This window comes from Hemibagrus wyckioides, linkage group LG15, assembly GCF_019097595.1.
Source record: "Hemibagrus wyckioides isolate EC202008001 linkage group LG15, SWU_Hwy_1.0, whole genome shotgun sequence".
In the NCBI taxonomy this organism is placed as follows: domain Eukaryota; kingdom Metazoa; phylum Chordata; class Actinopteri; order Siluriformes; family Bagridae; genus Hemibagrus; species Hemibagrus wyckioides.
Window position 1 is genome coordinate 12,025,728 of NC_080724.1, and position 19,897 is coordinate 12,045,624.

Consider the following 19,897-nt stretch of genomic DNA (forward strand, 5'->3'; position numbering starts at 1 on the left):
TAACTTGTTGTATAACGTGTCGCTAACGCGCTTATTATTTGGCAGGAAAACGCATTTTTAGGTCGCAAACCCTCAATCGCTGGGTAAACAAACACACGGTCTTCGTCGCAACTCGATGACGTCGACATGAACGCGACGCTATACAGACCAGTGTTTCAAACGTGTGATTGACCTGTTTCTGTTTTCCGGCATGAAAATCGCCCTGTGAATCGCCCTGTGATGTTTTCATAGACATGCTGGACTGAAGGTAAAATGTGGTATTCAGTTTCCTCTTTCTTTATATACAGATTCGTCTTAGCTCTCATTCTGAAAGGGCTCTATCATATATGACATACTGAAATGTTGTTTAATGACGTCAGTGAGTTTTCCGTGGCCCTAATATTAACATTGGTGTTTCAGAGCGTTGTGTACATGTCTCTAAGTGGACACCAGTAGGACAGTGTATATACTGCATGAAATAGTTGTTGAGATGTTCTGGTTTTCATAGATTGTCACTTACAGAATAAATGCTTACCTGTTTTTGGATGACTTCCTCCTGTACTCATCTTTTTCTTGTCCAATGAAATGCTGGAGTGTTCTTTTACTACAAAAACAACTTGTTGCACTTTTAGCAGTTTACCTACCCCACAACTTGAGATGGTGCACTTCAAAGCACAAGTATATCCTATATAATGCACACTATCCTTTGTCTTACAATTGTGTTGTATAATTTTAGACTGTTGATTCGTCATCTCATAGATTTACTCTGTTCACTCATGGAGGATGGCTGATCATCAGATCGATGACCCAAAGATTGCATTCGCTTACCTGCGTCCCTCCTGCGTCTTACTGACCAAAGAGCCTACGCTGTCCAATATAGAGGCTCTAAACGGCCACCTGCGTGATGTTAGCGATGGCGTCCTCCAGCTGCTTCAGGATTATGTCCTCTTCCCTCTGCGCTTTGTCCTCAAGACCCCTGGGGCCAAGCGTGAGGGCATTGTGCAAGCTGTCATGGATGCCATGACCTATGTTCTAGAAAAGACTTGTATCCAGAACTGGGAATCTCTACGTGACCTATTTTCTGAACTTTGCCTTTGCCTCTGCTGTCCAAAAGATCCCGGAAAGCCAGCTCCGTCATCAGAGGAGCTGAAGTTAGCAGTGCTACGATGTCTGAATGCTCTCATGCATTCTGCATACGGAGATGTGGTTTACAGGATGTACGAACCTGCGATGCTTCCTGGACTGGGAGCTGCTGTGTCGCTGCTCTTGGCTTTGGCAGAGCAAGAAAAAGCGAGAGGAGTGCAGGTAGCAGCATTGAAGTGCCTCCTGTCTCTGTTCCTGCAGTGTGACTGCCAACAAACGCATGTGGAACCAGAAGAAGAGGAAAAAAACTTGCTTGGAAGTACGTTGGCTTCATTCCTACCAGGGATTACTCGAGCCTTGAGTCATGTGATTAGCGGAGACGTGAGACAAGGGCATGAGGTTATGGTGAAAGCCATGAGGGTTTGGTACACCACAGTGGGCCTGGTTATGGCAGACAAACAGCTTCAGAACCATAGCACAGTCAGTGAGGGCTCACGCGAGTTGGGTCGGATTGCTGAGCTGGTGGTGAAAAGGACCCCGTCTTGGAGCAAGTCCACCTCTCAGAGACTTGTGTTGGCACTGCAGAAAGTGATCTCTTCTACGACAGCACACCAACACTGGAGAGTACGATTGGAACTGGTCAGTCTTTCAGATCATCTTCTTACCCAGTGCAGCAAATCTTTACCTGAATGCATTGGTCCTCTTCTAGAGGCTTTGGTTGGTGCTGTCGGTGATGAGGAACCTCGTGTTAAAGAGCGATGTTCAGCAGTACTGGCTGAGGTATCTAGAAGACACCAAGCTTCAGGAGGTCAAGCTTTAACCGACGTCCTGTCTGAAAACTTGCACAGCTTGGTATCTTCTCTACCTCGACTCATGAGAACAACAGACGACAAGCGTAAACTCTTTACTCTCACTGTCTTTCTGGGGTACCTGAAGATTCTTGGTCCACAAGTGGATTTGGTCTTGACCTCAGCAGTTCACCTTCAGCGTATCTCCAAAGCGTTAATGCAGGTGCTCGAGTTGGATGTCACAGATGTCAGGATCGTAGAAGAAAGAAGGTTTGCACCATTATGCGCCGACTTGGCACCCGATGCCCCCGAGGTGCAGCACCAGAGGAAGTACTTTCTTTATTTTACAGATGACAAGATCTTCTCAGCTCTGAAGCAGGTCTGCCAGATGTTGGGGCGTTATGGAAATCTTTATTTACTGGTGGACCACTTCTTGGAACTCTACAAGGAGTCATCGGTTTATCGCAAACAAGCTGCTCTGGTGCTCAATGAGGTCATCAGCGGGGCAGCAGGAGTTGGGATGGAAACGGAAAGTTCGGAGATTTCCAGAATAAGTCACGAGGACCTGAAATGTGCGATCACTTCCGTTATTGAGGAATACATCAGTTTGAATAACTGGCATCTCACAACTGTAATGGATGACTCAGATGTTGAAGAGCAGGAGAAACGTCATTCATCAGTCCCCTCTATTTTAACCCGACTTGATGAAAATGGACACCAACTCATGCCAGCGTTCAATTCCAAAACTCCGACACTCCACCAGCTGAACAGCAACATTTGGCAGATCTGCATCCAGCTGGAAGGGATCGGTTCCTTTGCTTTAGCTCTGGGCTCCGATTTCCGCCTGTTTCTGATGACGTCACTCTACCCGGTGCTGGAGAAGGCAGGAGATACTTCACTACTGATCAGCCAATCAGCTTTGAGTGCCATGCATGACCTTTGTGTGGCTTGCAGTTACAGCTCGCTCAAGGAGCTGGTGATCAGGAATGCAGACTACCTGCTGAACGACGTCTCCCTGAACCTGAGCAGACCCAGTGTTCACCCTCACGCCCCACGAGTTCTGGCCGTCATGTTCGCTCACTCCGATGCCACTCTGCTGCCCCTAGTGGCTGATGTGGTGCAGGACGTTCTCACAGCTCTGGATCTGAGCTACGACCAGAGATCACGGCAGTTCTGTATAGTCCTGCATGCGCTAATGAAGGCTCTGGGTGAGTCTTTATCTTAGAAACATCCTCAGACTTTTCACCGTATCTACCTGTAACATACACACATGTTCCCACGTACAAATAACCTGATATCTCCTGTCTTTTATTGCAGTGAGGTGGTTTAACAGCAGCACTACAGACCTCAGACAGACCTCCACAGCCAGTAAACACACCCCGAATCCTGAGACGCTGAACCTACGCCAGTTTCTGTTGGATTACAGAAAGCAGAAGGAGTTGGCCGAAGGGATCGGCGCAGAGGAGAAGGAGGAGTCAGGTGATGCGGGTGAGAGCGATTTATCTGCTAATCTAATACAGTTTATTAGATCTCTATTATTTATCTTATTGTAGTTATATATTCATTCAATTGATTGTTTGTTTGTTTATTTATCAAAGCTGTTAAATGCATCTTTTAAATCATTTTTATAATTTATTTATGTATGTATATCTGCTGTTGTTTGTTTGTTCAACTCTCATCTATCTGCCAATCAAATATTTATTTGTTTATCGAAGCTTTCTCATACATCTATTAGTCATCTATCTTTTGTGTCTTTTTCTGTTTATTTATTTTATTGCTCTTATTTTAATCTTATTAGTTTGTTTATTTGCTATTTGCTGTTTTCTTTTTATCAAAGCTACCTCATACATCTGGTCACCTGTTTATTAAACATTGACATCTTGTTTTAATCTTCTTTATTTATATTTGTATTTGTTTAATTTTAGCTGATAATCAGGTTTATCTCATTTACATATTTGTTTATGTTGTCTTATTTAAATGTCTTATTTACAGTCAGTGTTTAGATCAGTAGATAAATAAATTTAACCGGAAATGTTAAATCGTAACAACTCGAGATTTGTGTGGTGTTGTGTTCCCCGGTTTACAGAAGCGCCTCCTGCAGCAGCGGCTCCTGAGGTAAATGAGGAAGACGAGGATCAGGAGGAAGAACCTGACGTGAAAGCAGAGCTGCCCTTACACGTGACTCTCACTAAGGACGTGATGGAGCGCTGTGTTCACCTGCTGTCTCACCCCAACCTGGGAGTACGACTAAAGGTAACGTACAGAACAACCATTAAAGAACATTAAACCGCAGAGATGTTTAATTCTACATTCCGATTGGTGAGAAGATGTTGATTAATTTTCTATAAAAGCAGCTCAGACCTTCTGCAATGTTAAATGTAACTGTAAATGGATAAAAAGTAGGTCACTTTTTAATATTTAAAAAACTATAATCATTAGCAAATATGTGATATAGGAGAATTAAGTGTGTGTGTGTGTTTACAGGTGTTGGACATTGTAGAGCTGTGTGTGTCTGTGTTGTCTGAGATGGAGAATGAGCTCTTACCCATGGTGCACCGCTGCTGGCCGGCGCTTCTTCAGCGCCTCACCAACGATGACCCACTTGCAATACCCCGAGCTTTCAGGGTAAGGAACAGTGTGTGTGTGTGTGTGTATAGTGTTATAATCTGTATTTACACACTCCTCTCTTTCTCTGCAGGTGTTGTGTGTCTTGGGTGAGACGTGTGGCGACTTCCTGAGGAAGCGAGTGTCTAAAGAGGTCCTGCCTCGGCTCACGTCATCACTTTCACATCAGGCTGAGACGAGTGCTCGCTCCGGGCCGATGTACACACACACTCTCGCATACAAGCTGCAGCTAGCTGTGCTACAGGGACTCGGACCTCTGTGTGTGCGTCTTGACTTGGGTAAGGCATGGAGAAGGAGGCCTGGCCTTAGTAAATGTTAGTTCTGGTTATGGAGAAGGAGGCGTGGCCTTTGAATTTCAGTCCTAATGAAAGAGAAGGAGACGTGGCCTGTATGTCAATCAGGCTTCTGTGCAATTTATTTCTTTTGTTAGTTTATTAGAAAACCTTACTGCAGTGATGTTGTTGCTCCACTAGATGGCAGGATCGTATCACTGCTGAGACAAACATCAGTACAGCTGCAGTGAACGCTGCCTGTGCATCTCAATGTGAAATACAATACACACACACACACACACACACGTCCCCCGGGTGTCTCCTCACTCTGTAGCACAGACATCAGAAGCTCACACCACACACACACACACACACAGAGTTTGATGTATGAGAAAGATAAGAGTGAGAGAGATTTGAAGTAGATGATCAGAAGGCTTTTGAAAGCGAGCGTCTCACTGAAATGGCCTGGAGCCAGTGAAGGAATGAGTTGTTTACCGGAACGGTCCGTAATGAATTTTAATTCCTGACCTCTGGAGACATCAGCGCGCTTTCACTGCTTTGTTTTGCTGGAGGAAAAGGTGGGAAGGTGTTAAAACACACCATAATGAGCGGCTGAAATGAGCTGGGGGGAGCAGACCACCAGAAAACGTGGGAGGCTTCGAGAAGCGCGTGTGTGTGAATATTCACAGTTGCGAGCTCATAATGCCGGGCCTCGGCTCAGAGAAAACTGAAAGGTTAGAGACACACAGAATGTGGGAGGTTTAAAGGAATAGAATGAAGGCCAACGACGAAAAGCACACAACGTTTTCTTCGGCAAGAACGTCGTCCATTAGACACGATTCTCTTCACATTTCGCCACTCATATTAGAGCACGGTGTCATGTACGACATGAAGCAGTGACCTTTCAGGTGAGATTCTGCGGATATTAGGTATGTGATATATGTTGTGTAAATATTGTGATATGATATTTGTGTCGTATTGCACAACCCGTAATTGAGCCCACACACTTTTTTCACAGTGTTTACTGAATGAATCATGATTTTTTTCTCATCACTCTGGAGGAAGGCAGTGAGAGTTAAGTTGGACAGCTGGTTGAGGCCATTAAGCAATTATCATGATATGAAAACGTGATACGGTGCAGGCCTGGTGAACTGGGATATGACGATCTGTAATTAAATTTGACCGAATGATTAGCAGACTCATTATCTAAGCCAGAGATTAATGAGAAGCTTCTCTTTGGGAAAGAGTCGTCTCGCACCTCGATGATGGCAGCCCGGTGACACGCCCAGCTCACTTCCTTCTTCTTTAATATGTCATACTTACATTAGCGTTGTTGTTGTGTGTCTTTATTTATTCTGAGTGAGTAACTACACAGAGGAAGGATTTAACATTCAACATGAAAATTAAGTGGCTTTAGTATATTTTATTGTATTCCAGTAACATGGTGAGAATAAAATTCGGTCTCGGTAGAAGCTGCTGCAGGATTTAGCACCGCTAAACAACTTACTAATCTGATTGTGTTTTTTTTTTGTGTCTGTGTGTGTGTATGTCTGTCTGTCCGCGTGTGTGTGTTTGAGCAGTGGACTCAGATCTGGACCGTATCATCGAAGCCTGTCTCCCGTACCTGAGCTGCAGACAGCCAATCAGATTACAGGAAGCTTGCCTCAGGTAACCTGTTTAAGTCTCACTGTTGTGTGTGTGTGTGTGTGTGTGTCTGGGAGAGAGACTGAGAGAGAGAGAGAGAGAGGCAGAAAGACAGAGACAAAGAAACAGACAGGGAGAGAGAGAGAGACAGACAGACAGACAGAAAGACAAAATGAGAGAGAGAGACAGACAGACAGAGTGATTAACAAGGAGTGCTGTGATGGGCTGCTGTGTGTATGTGTGTGTGTGTGTATAAGAGAAATGAACCAGATTCCTGTTAAAATTCCGACACTGCCTTTGTGCCATTCCGGGTTTTAGGAAGCCGGATATCCGTCACCTCGAGCGCCTTTCTTTAGCTCCGTGGTATTGATTAATTTCAGCCGTGTGATGAGTCGCGTCTCGTCAGCGCTCGGTTCACATGCACCATATTCGCAGATTTTAATATTAAAGACGATGTTACTCGGATTTGCGCTGTTGCTAATCTCAGAATGCTGCAAACATGAAACAGTCGAGTTAAAAGGTTGATTTCAGGATCAGGGAGACATTTTGTGCCAAATTAATATTAATTTACAATAAAACATCTTATAAAGTAAATTCAGGTAAATCATTTCTTACATGAATCAAAACCACTAGCGCTAGCTGCAGGTCGCTATCTACACTTAACTTGAACGTGAATCTTTTCTTGAACGTGAAACACTTTTCCACAAATCCTCCATTACAGGATATGAAAAACACACTTTCTGTCAATCACTCAGCTGTTAGATTGCTCCACAGGAAGTTACATCATCCAGCTTTTCTGACACAGGCCATTACCACAGATGCTAGTTAACCATATTCGGTGTATTTGCTAATTCTATGCTAAAAACAAAACAAGCTTTTACTCATTAAAGAGTGAAATCAAACCTGACAGCATGAAGAGCTCACTGGATAAGACGCTCTATCGTAAAGGTTCAGCTCTTTCTTCTTCTATTCAGTACTGAAACGCCATTGAAAGTGCTAGCAAAGCGATGACTAGCAGGATGTCATATATTTCAGGAAATATATGCAGGAAAATCCAAAATAGTAGAAAGCAAGAAAGACCTATGTCGTGATTCCAGTGTGAAATATTGTTAATTAGCTAAAGCTAAGCTAGAAATGCTCTGTGTATACATAATACGTTTAGCTAGTTAGCTTCAAATAAAATCTAATAAAGAAATTTAATTTCTTTTTTAATGTCACAAGCTGATTTCCTTCATCTGTGGGTTTATGCTGATTTTTTTTCCCGCCTCAGTGTTTTCCGCTACATGATGCAGCTTGACCCGGATGCGTGCTGGTTCACACTGAGCGAGCTGTGCTGTCCCGCGGCGTACGAGCTGCTGTTCCCCGTGAAGCTGAGCGGGATGAGCCGAGCGAGGAGCGAATACACACACAACGTTCTCACACTGCTGCGTGAACTCCAGCCAGAGCTAAATCCTCACGCTAGCATTGATTAACAAGTCACACTTTTCATTCGTTTACAGTTAGCATCAACTCCTCGGTCCTGTAGACTTGAAACTGACACTGGAGACTCCTTTCTTAAATCTTTTAAACGAAAATCACCATATTAACAATCAGGTTTTTTTTTTTTATCAGTCCCTGTGAACGAGCTGTTACTATAGTAATAACAGATAGCGTATTAGCATAACAATGGCGTTCATATAAACTTGTGTACGATGCCGTTATAGAAAATGAATCTACACTTTCTGACCAATCAGAATCCAGGATTTGACAGCACTGTGCTACAAATATCAAATAAAAAAAAACCAGGCTGGAGTGAAACACACAATATTTCTAAGATGCGGTGTAATATTTCTAAGAATGCTGCCACATGCTAATGTGGATACATAACGAATCTGCCAAGAACGCTAACGACAACCTGGTAGTGATAGCAATATTAGCATTTTCAGGTAGAATTTAGTTAATCAAAAAGGTTCCCTATTCCATAAGTGCACTAAATATGTACCATACATAGTGAGCGCCTAGGAAGGATTTGGGGATTTAGCCGTTAGCCCTGTGAGACAGGCGAGAAAGTATTTTGTATGTATATAAATGCTAATATTTTGTCCAGTTGCATGTATGTTTTATAATAAACCTTTGAATTCTTTGGGTCTATTTATTTCTTTCACACAGCATCACTGCTGGTGTTCAGAGCACCCGGTGGTGTTCAGTGTCCGCGCTCGAAGCCCGTGTGGGCTCTGAGGCGTCGCCTCCTGACATCTTAATGCATGTTTCAGCTGCAGGCAAAGACGCCTGCCTCGTGTACTTTGTGTTAGCGTGCTAGCACTTTATCTGCCGCTATTTATCCTGCTGCCAAACCCGACGGCTCCACCATTACTCATAAAGGGCTGGTCGGGCTAGCGCGTTCCTCTCGAGCATGACTGATAAGCCAGTGCGCTAGCTTCATTACACTGGGGTTCGACGCGGTGGCACGGTGGTCATGTGACTGATTCACGGCCATTAAGGACAACAAAACAGCTGCAGTGGCAGGATGATGGAGGAAAGTGGTCTCGATTGAGCAGGTGGTGAGGATCATGAGCATATGATTAGCACAGTGTCACTTTTTACTGTGAGGAAACTATGACTTCAGAGTGCTAGCAGTAGACTAACACTTATTAACGGCTGGGTTTTAATTCGGTCCAAGCAGACTTTAATAGTATGAGTTTGTTCTGGTTTTAAAGTTCCTGTATTTTTCCACCAAACACATGCAGGCTAAAATAAATGAGGCCCCAGAAGGATTTTTTTTTTAGCAGTGTGAAGGCAGATTAAGCACATACCCTGGTCCTGGAGATACAGCGCTAGCTCTAATCCATCTTAATTGATCTAGCTGATTAAGGTCTACAGGAGCGTCAGAGCCGATGGAGTCGGCTATTAATTCTGTACACTCGCTACTAACAGCCAGCAAATGAGGACTGGTCATAGCAGGCATGTCAAATCTTAGCTGTTTTGAGATGCTAATCCTTTCTAACAAGACTTTGAGTGTTAGCATGATGTGACTTACAAAATGGCCGTGTTCATCAGTGTTGTTGAGTAAGTACTACCTACAGGAAGTGGTAGAAAAATAAAGTAGTTTTTTCACAAACTAGCTATTTTCCCCTTCTACAAATGTGACGGAACTAGTTTGTTAGATATCTCCAGAAACAACTTGAATAACTCTCTCTCTAATAAGTCTCTCTGTCTCTCATTTTTTAAGGCTTCTTGCTAAGACTAAACCTCTTGATGAAACATTCTCCAAAATTGAGCAATTAGCAGCATGCTACAAAGACAACTGACTATTGATTTTCCTCAGTTTGAAAAACTACCTTTAGTTTAGTTATTAACTTAGCTGCTTTTTCTTGCTAGTGTTTAGTGTAGCTAGCTGTTTAGCTGTAGCTAGCTGGGTTTTTTTTTTATTACAAATAGCTTGTAGCTTGAGTCACAAAGGCAAAATTGGGGAGGGGGTGCAGAAAACCTTTGGTTTGTCCTGAGGTTCGATTCAGTAGTTCAGAGGTGTTAACCAGTCATTTCTAGCATACAGAATAGATAAAAACACACATTTACCACACTGTATGCCCTTTTAATTTTTTTCTGCCTCACAAAACTCACCTAGAAACAAACAAAACTCTTTCACATCCTGCATCCTTCAGCAAGTTTGTTTGATTTATTTGGCCATAGCTTTACACAAGAAATCAGATATGTGTGTCTCTGGTATTGCCATAAGTTAAAAAACAGAAACGTTAAGGCTAAACCGTAAATATTCGCACCTCTGTAGAGTACAGTAATCTTCAGCTAGCTAGTTTTTAATATTAGGCCCTGAAGCAAATGTTTGGTTTTGATAAGTAATTATTTTTTATTTATTTATTTATTTTTTAAGAATAGATTTTAGACTGTTCTTTATCGGGTTTTTAGGCCTGTATGTCTGATTTTCATGAGACAAAAAAAATCCCAAATTTTGAAATAAAAAAAATAAAAAAAAAGTTTTTTTTTTATTTGCCAAACAAAATGTATTTATTTCATTAAACAACTTTGAATACGTGATAAACGTCTCTTTAAAAAAATGAATAATTACAGAAACTCTGTGTATAATGTTTTTTTTATTTGATAAAAGCATACATTTATGATGAAACCAACACTTTAGAGGATATTCAAACATGTACTGTTTTTTACATTTACCTCTTACAAAAACAAAAAGCATTAAAAAAAAAAACTATTCAGAAATGAGGGCTTCATATAGAGCTATACATTAAATCATGGACAAAGAACAAAAAATAAACGGATATATTACAGTATCCCGAACTTCCACATCCGTCCCGGCAGCCCCCAACGTCTTCAATCATTAAAAACCTTCTTTTATTTATCAGCCCAGTCGATGATTTGGGGTTATTGGGGTCATGTTGATAAAAGTGCAACTAATAAAGTGACAGCAAAAAGGTTTTGTCCCCCTCCGACCCACACTGTATTTACACGCTGAATAAAACAGGACACAATATAAAGGTTTGTGTATCTGATCCAACAACAGGTCACCTTTCTTTTCTTTGTTTTTTCTTCCTTTATTTTAGCCCAAGGATTCGCCAAGTGCACAACCACTGCCATTTAGAAAAATGTCAATTTCCGGTGTGGAAACGTTAAAATCCATCCAGCATCAGCAGAATAACCGATGAGAGAAATCCAATAAAATAACAAGGCTCTATCGTATTAAACTCTATCGTTACTTTACAGTTAAACTATCAGCTTTAGTGGAATTGTATAAGTAAGAGTTTATAAATACATGAACTCATTTACCAGGTTAGAGATAGGATACACTCATGGCCATTTTATTAGGTACACTGTCTACAATGGTGCACTTTGTTGGTACACAATTACTGTGAAACCCCTAGCCTCCCATTCATTCATTCATTCATTCATTCATTCCTTTATTCATTCATTCCTTCCTTCCTTCAGTCATTCATTCAATAATTCATTCATTAATTCCCTTATTCATTCATTCATTCAATAATTCCCTCATTCATTTATTCATTCCGTCATTCCATCCTTCCTTCCTCAGCAGTATCTCTGCTCTGCCTCACACTACATCATTGTGGATTAAAGCCCTATAACTCCTCGTCCCAAAGTGCCGTGTTGTTGTTATTTGGATTGAACAGTCAACATGTTCCAAACAAATACAAACAGAGGCTGATGAATATGAGACGCACTACCCCACTTTCTTCCATCTGGATGAGACGTGGTCTGCAGAAGGACTGGAACCACTTGAAATAGGGTACTGGGGTTTTTTATAAACCAGTTTAATAGGGTACTGTTTTTTTTTTTTTGCTAACCAGTTGAAATAGCATACTGTTTTTTTTTTTTTTTTTTTTTTGTGAAACAGTTGGTACTGGTGTTGTAGTTTGGGAACCAAACAATTTGCAGGTTAAAAAGAAAACTTAATGTGTGATAAATAAAATAAAGCCCTCATGCATACAGCTGAGGTTTGGAGTTACTGGAGTGATGTAGCTGAGGCTCAGAGGATCAGAGCCACAAATCACACCATGACTTTAAGCCACACCCACTTCCACACCCACTTCCAGTTAAAGTCCACTGCACAGATACACAGTGGGGTTAATACACAATCCTGATCTCCCAATCTTTTTGTCTTTTTTTTTTTAATGTCCCCCTGACATCTTAGTAAATGAAAACATCTTTGAATCTACTCAAATGTATACAGAACTTCCTGTTTTAAGAAAGATGCTCTTTACATATTCCTATAATTTCCATGAAAGTTTGAAATCGTTTAGAAATCTTTGGGCCAATTTTTCTGCATTTATACCCGAATAAGAAAATGTCCAGCTTGAAATGCATTTAAAACTCAAAGCTGAATAATCTTAGGTTTGATTTAGATTTGATGAAATCACGCACATTTGAGATATCTTCACCCGCTTCAACAGATCCCACGACACGATTCATGTAAGTAGACGTCTGTCATTATCTCGACACTTTCTCTTGGCTGTCTTGTGAATAAAAGTATCAAAGCAAAAAAAAAAACAAAAAACAAAAAAAAACGGTGAAGCAGAATAAAATAGAGAAAGATCCACGCTTCTGATCTGTTCGTCTCTTTCTGTCCTTCGAGTTTCAAAGCGATAATGTTGTAAGAAACATTTCGCGACATGCACCGGCTCGAACATTTACAATAATATACACTGTGTATTAAGATCTTGTGGAGGAAAGCTATAGGAAAACAGATTAAGGTGTTGGACCGCTGTGTGTATATGTGTGTATGTGTGTATATGTGTTTGTGTGTGTATGTGTGTGTGTGTTTAGGCCCTAAAGTGCACAGCTCTCTGTGCAGTCAGTGTTGGTGTCGTCAGCAGCCCTCTTCCTGAGCTCCCTGCCGGCTTTGTGGTGCCCGTGGTGGGCTGTTGGTTGATGTTTTTGCGACTCCGCTGCCCCCTGGTGGTGTGGAGGTGCGGCGTCACTTCCGTCACGTTCCACCTGCAGGTAGGCGCGCACACGGTGGTGCCGAGGCCGGCTGTCACTGAAGTCGATGACGCGGCACTCGTACGTGCCCTCGTCAGAAGGCTTCACGCTGGACAGACGCAGCTTGTGGGAGATGTTGCTGCCGGCCACTTTCACCACCTGCAGGAGACGGAGGGACTGTCAGCAGTGGCGGAGGAGTATTTTTCTAGAATCCTTTATTCTTATACATAAAAATATTCCAGCTCCACATGCCGAATGCATAAAACAATCAGCTTACATTTTCACATTCTCAGACATAAAGAGGGAGAGGGAACAGAAAGAAATAACGATATTCATAAATAACGTGAGGTGAATCAAGAGAAGGACAGAAAATGTGTGTGTGTGTGTGTGTGTGGGATCCTCGTGAGTGTTTCGTCTCCTGCGAGCTTGATGTGTCTGATGACAGTAAACAGCAGTCATGGGGATGTGAGAGACAGGAAGTGGAGAGGCTTCATCAGGACACATGCTCTAATGAGACACAAGCTTTAGCCGCACACACACACATCTCTTGATTTACCTCATGTTATTTATGTATATCATTATCTCTCTCTCTCTCTCTCTCTCTCTCTCTCTCTCTCTCTCTCTCTCTCTCACACTTACTCACTTTATGCCTCTGTCTTTATTCTGAACAAAGTATTTCTTTTGGTATCTCTGCCTCCTTTTTTTCTCTCTCCTTCAACCAAGACCTGTGTCTTGGTGCAGTTTTTCTCTGTTTATCCCTTCTTTATATCATTTTATAGCTCTCTTGCTGCCCCCCTCTCTCTTTCTCTTTCTTTCCTCATACTCCAGTATCCTCATAACAGATTGTGTTTTTTAATCTGCTTTTTATATCGATCTTGCTTTTTCTTTATTACTCTACCTCTCTCATTCTTTCTCTTATCTGTCTCTTTCTGTCTTTTTGTCTCTCTGTCTCTCCTTCTCTCTTTTTTCTTGCATTTCTTACTGCTTTTATGTCTCCCCATACTTCTACCTTTCTCTCTCTCTCTGCTCTCATTCACCAGCTTCCTCATAAAGAAGAGTCTTTTCCCCTCTCTTTATACCTTTTATGTCTCTCTTGCTGTTTTTGATCTCTCTCTTCCTTTCTCTCTTTCTCTCTTTCACATTGATCTTTTTATGCTTTTATTTCTATCCCTGTTTCTCTCCCCTCTTCTCTAACCATCCCTAACTTTCCTTCATTCATTGCCCTTTTCTTGATGATCTTATTTTATTCAACTCTCTGCCTCTCATTTTATCTCTCTCTCTCCCCCTTCATCTCTTTCTCTCTAATCTTGTTTCTCTCTCTCTCTCTCTCTCTCTCTCTCAGTCTCAGAGTGACTCGTGTATGAGTCCAATCGCTCAATAAAGCCGTCTGCCAGGGAAACATATTGAGTGCCAACATAGATGGATACTCACACACCCTCGTGCACACACACACACACACACACTTGCTCTCGCTTGCTCACACACACCTTCACCAAACCCGCCCTGTGCTGTGTTCACTGGCGCTGCTCTGTTTCTGTCCACATACCCAATTTTAGCGAGTTTGAAACCTAACCTCACCCTCAACACACACACACACACACAAAAAGCCTCTTCATCATTTATTCCTCATGCTGAAGCCACATGAATAAAATATGAGGATTCATGCTCTTGTTTTAACTCTTCTCCCAGCCATCCTCTCATCTCTCTTCTCTCTTCTCCTCTCCCTGCAGTCTATCTTTCAGTCCATCTTTCTTGTCTCCACCTATTCTGTTCTTTTCCTCACCTGTCTTTTCACCTTAATCTCTTCATTCTTTGTCTCCTTCTATTGTGTCTTTCCTCATCTCCTCTTTTTACCAGCTGGGCTACTGATTCAAACCAGAATTAAAATTTACCCCATTACTGGATTGGTGGTATGTTGTTACCAATGGCAACAGCAAATGCAGTAAATGCAAATCAGACCACAGTTCCTGCCCCAATCCACTCTAACCAATCAGATCACAGTTCCTGCCCCAATCCACTCTAACCAATCAGATCACAGTTCCTGCCCCAATCCACTCTAACCTATCAGACCACAGTTCCTGCCCCAATCCACTCTAACCAATCAGATCACAGTTCCTGCCCCAATCCACTCTAACCAATCAGATCACAGTTCCTGCCCCAATCCACTCTAACCAATCAGACCACAGTTCCTGCCCCAATCCACTCTAACCTATCAGATCACAGTTCCTGCCCCAATCCACTCTAACCAATCAGATCACAGTTCCTGCCCCAATCCACTCTAACCAATCAGATCACAGTTCCTGCCCCAATCCACTCTAACCTATCAGACCACAGTTCCTGCCCCAATCCACTCTAACCAATCAGACCACAGTTCCTGCCCCAATCCACTCTAACCAATCAGATCACAGTTCCTGCCCCAATCCACTCTAACCAATCAGATCACAGTTCCTGCCCCAATCCACTCTAACCTATCAGATCACAGTTCCTGCCCCAATCCACTCTAACCAATCAGATCACAGTTCCTGCCCCAATCCACTCTAACCTATCAGACCACAGTTCCTGCCCCAATCCACTCTAACCAATCAGATCACAGTTCCTGCCCCAATCCACTCTAACCTATCAGACCACAGTTCCGCCCCAATCCACTCTAACTAATCAGAACACAGTTCCTGCCCCAATCCACTCTAGCCGATCAGACCACAGTTCCCGCCTCAATCCAATCTAACCAATCAGACCACAGTTCCCGTCCTAATCCACTCTAACCAATCAGACCACAGTTCCCGTCCTAATCCACTCTAACCAATCAGACCACAGTTCCCGTCCCAATCCACTCTAACCAATCAGACCACAGTTCCTTGCCCAATCCATTCTAACCAATTAGAACACAGTTCCTGCCCCAATTCACTCTAACCAATCAGAAAACAGTTCCTGTCCCAATCCACTCTAACTAATCAGAACACAGTTCCTGCCCCAATCCACTCTAACCAATCAGAACACAGTTCCCGTCCCAATCCACTCTAACCAATCAGACCACAGTTCCTTGCCCAATCCATTCTAACCAATTAGAACACAGTTCCTGCCCCAATTCACTCTAACCAATCAGAAAACAGTTCCCGGCCCAATCCACTCTAACCAATCAGATCACAGTTCCTGCCCCAATCCACTCTAACCAATCAGACCACAGTTCCTGCCCCAATCCACTCTAACCAATCAGATCACAGTTCCTGCCCCAATCCACTCTAACCTATCAGACCACAGTTCCTGCCCCAATCCACTCTAACCAATCAGATCACAGTTCCTGCCCCAATCCACTCTAACCAATCAGATCACAGTTCCTGCCCCAATCCACTCTAACCAATCAGACCACAGTTCCTGCCCCAATCCACTCTAACCAATCAGACCACAGTTCCCGCCCCAATCCACTCTAACTAATCAGAACACAGTTCCTGCCCGAATCCACTCTAGCCGATCAGACCACAGTTCCCGCCTCAATCCAATCTAACCAATCAGACCACAGTTCCCGTCCCAATCCACTCTAACCAATCAGACCACAGTTCCCGTCCCAATCCACTCTAACCAATCAGACCACAGTTCCTTGCCCAATCCATTCTAACCAATTAGAACACAGTTCCTGCCCCAATTCACTCTAACCAATCAGAAAACAGTTCCCATCCCAATCCACTCTAACCAATCAGACCACAGTTCCCGCCCCAATCCACTCTAACTAATCAGAACACAGTTCCTGCCCCAATCCACTCTAACCAATCAGAACACAGTTCCCGTCCCAATCCACTCTAACCAATCAGACCACAGTTCCCGTCCCAATCCACTCTAACCTATCAGACCACAGTTCCTGCCCCAATCCACTCTAACCTATCAGACCACAGTTCCTGCCCCAATCCACTCTAACCAATCAGACCACAGTTCCTTGCCCAATCCACTCTAACTAATCAGACCACAGTTCCTGCCCCAATCCACTCTAACCAATCAGACCACAGTTCCCGTCCCAATCCACTCTAACCAATCAGACCACAGTTCCTTGCCCAATCCATTCTAACCAATTAGAACACAGTTCCTGCCCCAATTCACTCTAACCAATCAGAAAACAGTTCCCGTCCCAATCCACTCTAACCAATCAGACCACAGTTCCTTGCCCAATCCATTCTAACCAATTAGAACACAGTTCCTGCCCCAATTCACTCTAACCAATCAGAAAACAGTTCCCGTCCCAATCCACTCTAACCAATCAGATCACAGTTCCTGCCCCAATCCACTCTAACGAATCAGACCACAGTTCCTGCCCCAATCCACTCTAACCAATCAGAAAACAGTTCCCGTCCCAATCCACTCTAACCAATCAGATCACAGTTCCTGCCCCAATCCACTCTAACCTATCAGACCACAGTTCCTGCCCCAATCCACTCTAACCAATCAGACCACAGTTCCTTGCCCAATCCACTCTAACTAATCAGACCACAGTTCCTGCCCCAATCCACTCTAACCAATCAGACCACAGTTCCCGTCCCAATCCACTCTAACCAATCAGACCACAGTTCCCGCCCCAATCCACTCTAACTAATCAGAACACAGTTCCTGCCCCAATCCACTCTAACCAATCAGAACACAGTTCCTGCCCCAATCCACTCTAACCAATCAGACCACAGTTCCCGCCCCAATCCACTCTAACTAATCAGAACACAGTTCCTGCCCCAATCCACTCTAACCAATCAGAACACAGTTCCCGTCCCAATCCACTCTAACTAATCAGAACACAGTTCCCGTCCCAATCCACTCTAACCAATCAGAACACAGTTCCCGCCCCAATCCACTCAGACTTCAGCAACACAAAATGAACATATAGCACACAGTCTCCAACCTTAAATGTCACTTGTAACCAATCAGATCACCATTTCCACTCCAATGCACAGTAACCAATAGGACCACATTTTCCACCTGCAATTGTCACTGGATCCAATCCACAGTTCTGACTGCAGTATAACCAATCAGATCAAAGTTTCCATACCCAGTGCACAGTAACCAATCAGAACACTGTTCTCACCCACCAACACTATATAACCAATAAGCAGACAGTTCATGTCATACCACAGTACATCTCCCATCCAGTGCAAAGTAACCAACAGAACCATAAAAGGACTGTCAAGTCCAGGTCCACGGCCAAGATCAGGACTAGTTGAGATCGAGGCTGGAAACCATCAAATCTTTTTGAAGGCCAAGTTTCATAAATGGCAGACCTGATTTGTAAATTCTCTTGAGTGCTGCTTAGAATGCTGAGCACAATAGATTTGGCTATGAGAAGATAACACAAACACTGTTTTTAATAAACTCTCAGTCAAGACCAACACCATAGACCAGTGCCCAAGACCAGTGGTGTCCAATCTCATCTGCACAGGGCCAGTGTGTGTGTGTGTGTGTTTGCAGGGTTTCATGCCAATCAAGCAGGAGACACACCTGTTTCCACCTGTTTAATCAGCTGATCCTGGCTTTCTGTAGACACAGGTGAGGCTTCTGCTTGGTTGGAATGAAACCCTGCACCCACAACCAAGACTGAGGCAAGTCTAATCTGATGCACAAAAGTTCCCGGCAGTTTTGTTCTCAGGTTTCTGTCATTGAACAGTTAGTAACTACAACAAAAGAGACTTGAAGTTAAAACTACAATTAATTCAGGAATATCTCAGATGCTCGTATTCATAACTTGCTCATCAGCTCATCAGTTCCTGGTTACACAATTTCACTGTTTGTACAGTACACAGTCATAGAAGGGAATTATTTATAATCACACTCTCCGGTCTCACCCAGATGAGGACGGGTTTCTTTTTGAGTCTGGTTCCTTTCAGGCTTTCTTTCTCATGTCATCTCAGGAAGTCTTTCCTTTTTTTTTCCTCGCCACCATTGCCTCTGGTTTGCTCATTAGTGATACATTTTGAAATCTAAAATTCATATCCAGAATTTTATATATTTCTGCACTGCTGCTAGGGTTAGGGCTTAGGGTTAAGGTTAGGGTTTAGGAATAAGGTTAGGGGTTAGGGTTAGAGTTAAGCTTGGGGTTAGGGGTTAGAGGTTAGGACTCAGTGTTAGAGGTTTTGGTTAGGGTTAAGCTTAGGGTTAAGGGTTAGGGTTAAGTTTAGAAGTTATGTTTTGTGTTAGTAACCAGTGAGACAACATACTCCATCACTGGAAATATTTTTTTGTCTGTTTGATATTCGATTTCATTCAATAAAAAAACATAAGTATCAAATTCAAAGCTATAATAACTAAACCCTAGCTCTCACCTGAGCAAGTACATACACATTTCAACTTAGAGATCACATTCGCATCCCACATTATGTCGCAAAAGGGGCGGAGCCATCAGAGACCTGTGCCTCGGATATGGATTACAGCAGTGCTGGATTTTAAAGAAGATGATGTGATGCGCTACATGGTGATGTCTAGAAATACATGGTGTGTAATTTGAGACAGATCCTCTGGGATTTAAGACATGATGTGAGAGTGTGTGTGTGTGTGTGTGTGTGTTGTTTTATGAGGACTGACTGACTGAAACGTATATGTTTTTTTTTGTTATCGTTCCTCTGGGAGACTGTTTTGCACAGTGATGCATCACATAGTGTTTTTACCGGAGGGATTTTTCACACCAGTAACTCTGAGACTAACTGCACACACACACACACACACACACACACACAGCTAGCCAATACAGCTACACACACACATCTAACTGCAGATCACAGCAGCCATCAAAAAAGACATTCACTGTGTTTGAAAGCAGTTCTTCTTCACGTAGGCATCCTAACAAGGACACTAAGTCTGTCTTTACATTTCATTACACTGACACTAATTGGTTCAGGAGGTATGATGTGTGTGTTGGTCGATGAATATGAGCATAATCATTAAGATTTGAACAAAAATGGAACGGAATTGATTTGACAGGAAACAGCAGCAGGCGGTACACAGGCTTGTGTTCTACACGTTCAGAGATTGTCTATAAACACTTCAAAAACCCCGCCCCCTAAACACAAAAGAATTTATTTCTAAACGGTTTACAAA

The 19,897-nt window shown here is 42.9% G+C and overlaps 2 protein-coding genes across 4 annotated transcripts in view; one reads left to right on the plus strand and one right to left on the minus strand.

Annotated features, from left to right (window-relative positions):
• The first annotated feature begins 107 nt into the window (after positions 1-107).
• On the plus strand, positions 108-8,529 carry tti1 (TELO2 interacting protein 1). 2 transcript variants are annotated; one of them, XM_058410134.1, is made up of 8 exons: positions 108-247; positions 716-3,058; positions 3,168-3,338; positions 3,937-4,103; positions 4,335-4,475; positions 4,549-4,753; positions 6,328-6,415; positions 7,662-8,529. In XM_058410134.1, exons 2-8 carry the CDS (start codon positions 763-765, stop codon positions 7,861-7,863), a joined length of 3,270 nt encoding a protein of 1,089 aa, XP_058266117.1. In that variant the 5' UTR covers positions 108-247; positions 716-762; the 3' UTR covers positions 7,864-8,529. The 2 variants fall into 2 exon arrangements, with proteins under 2 accessions (XP_058266117.1, XP_058266116.1); XM_058410133.1 differs by having other exon boundaries at positions 739-3,058.
• Positions 8,530-10,460: 1,931 nt separating this feature from the next.
• Positions 10,461-19,897, minus strand: part of LOC131366287 (V-set and transmembrane domain-containing protein 2-like protein) — a 46,390-nt gene continuing 36,953 nt past the window's right edge. For both annotated transcript variants that reach the window (XM_058410634.1, XM_058410633.1), the window contains one exon: positions 10,461-12,994. In XM_058410634.1, the coding sequence (XP_058266617.1) occupies positions 12,683-12,994 (312 nt within the window). In that variant the 3' untranslated portion in view covers positions 10,461-12,682. The remainder of the gene's footprint in view (positions 12,995-19,897) is intronic.

Excerpts from the sequence above, each read along its gene's own strand:
- tti1 (XM_058410134.1), top strand. The coding sequence starts at position 763 with ATGGCTGATCATCAGATCGATGACCCAAAGATTGCATTCGCTTACCTG. Across the intron at positions 4,104-4,334 it reads ACCTGGGAGTACGACTAAAG|GTGTTGGACATTGTAGAGCT; the intron begins GTAACGTACAGA and ends GTGTGTTTACAG. Across the intron at positions 4,476-4,548 it reads CAATACCCCGAGCTTTCAGG|GTGTTGTGTGTCTTGGGTGA; the intron begins GTAAGGAACAGT and ends CTTTCTCTGCAG.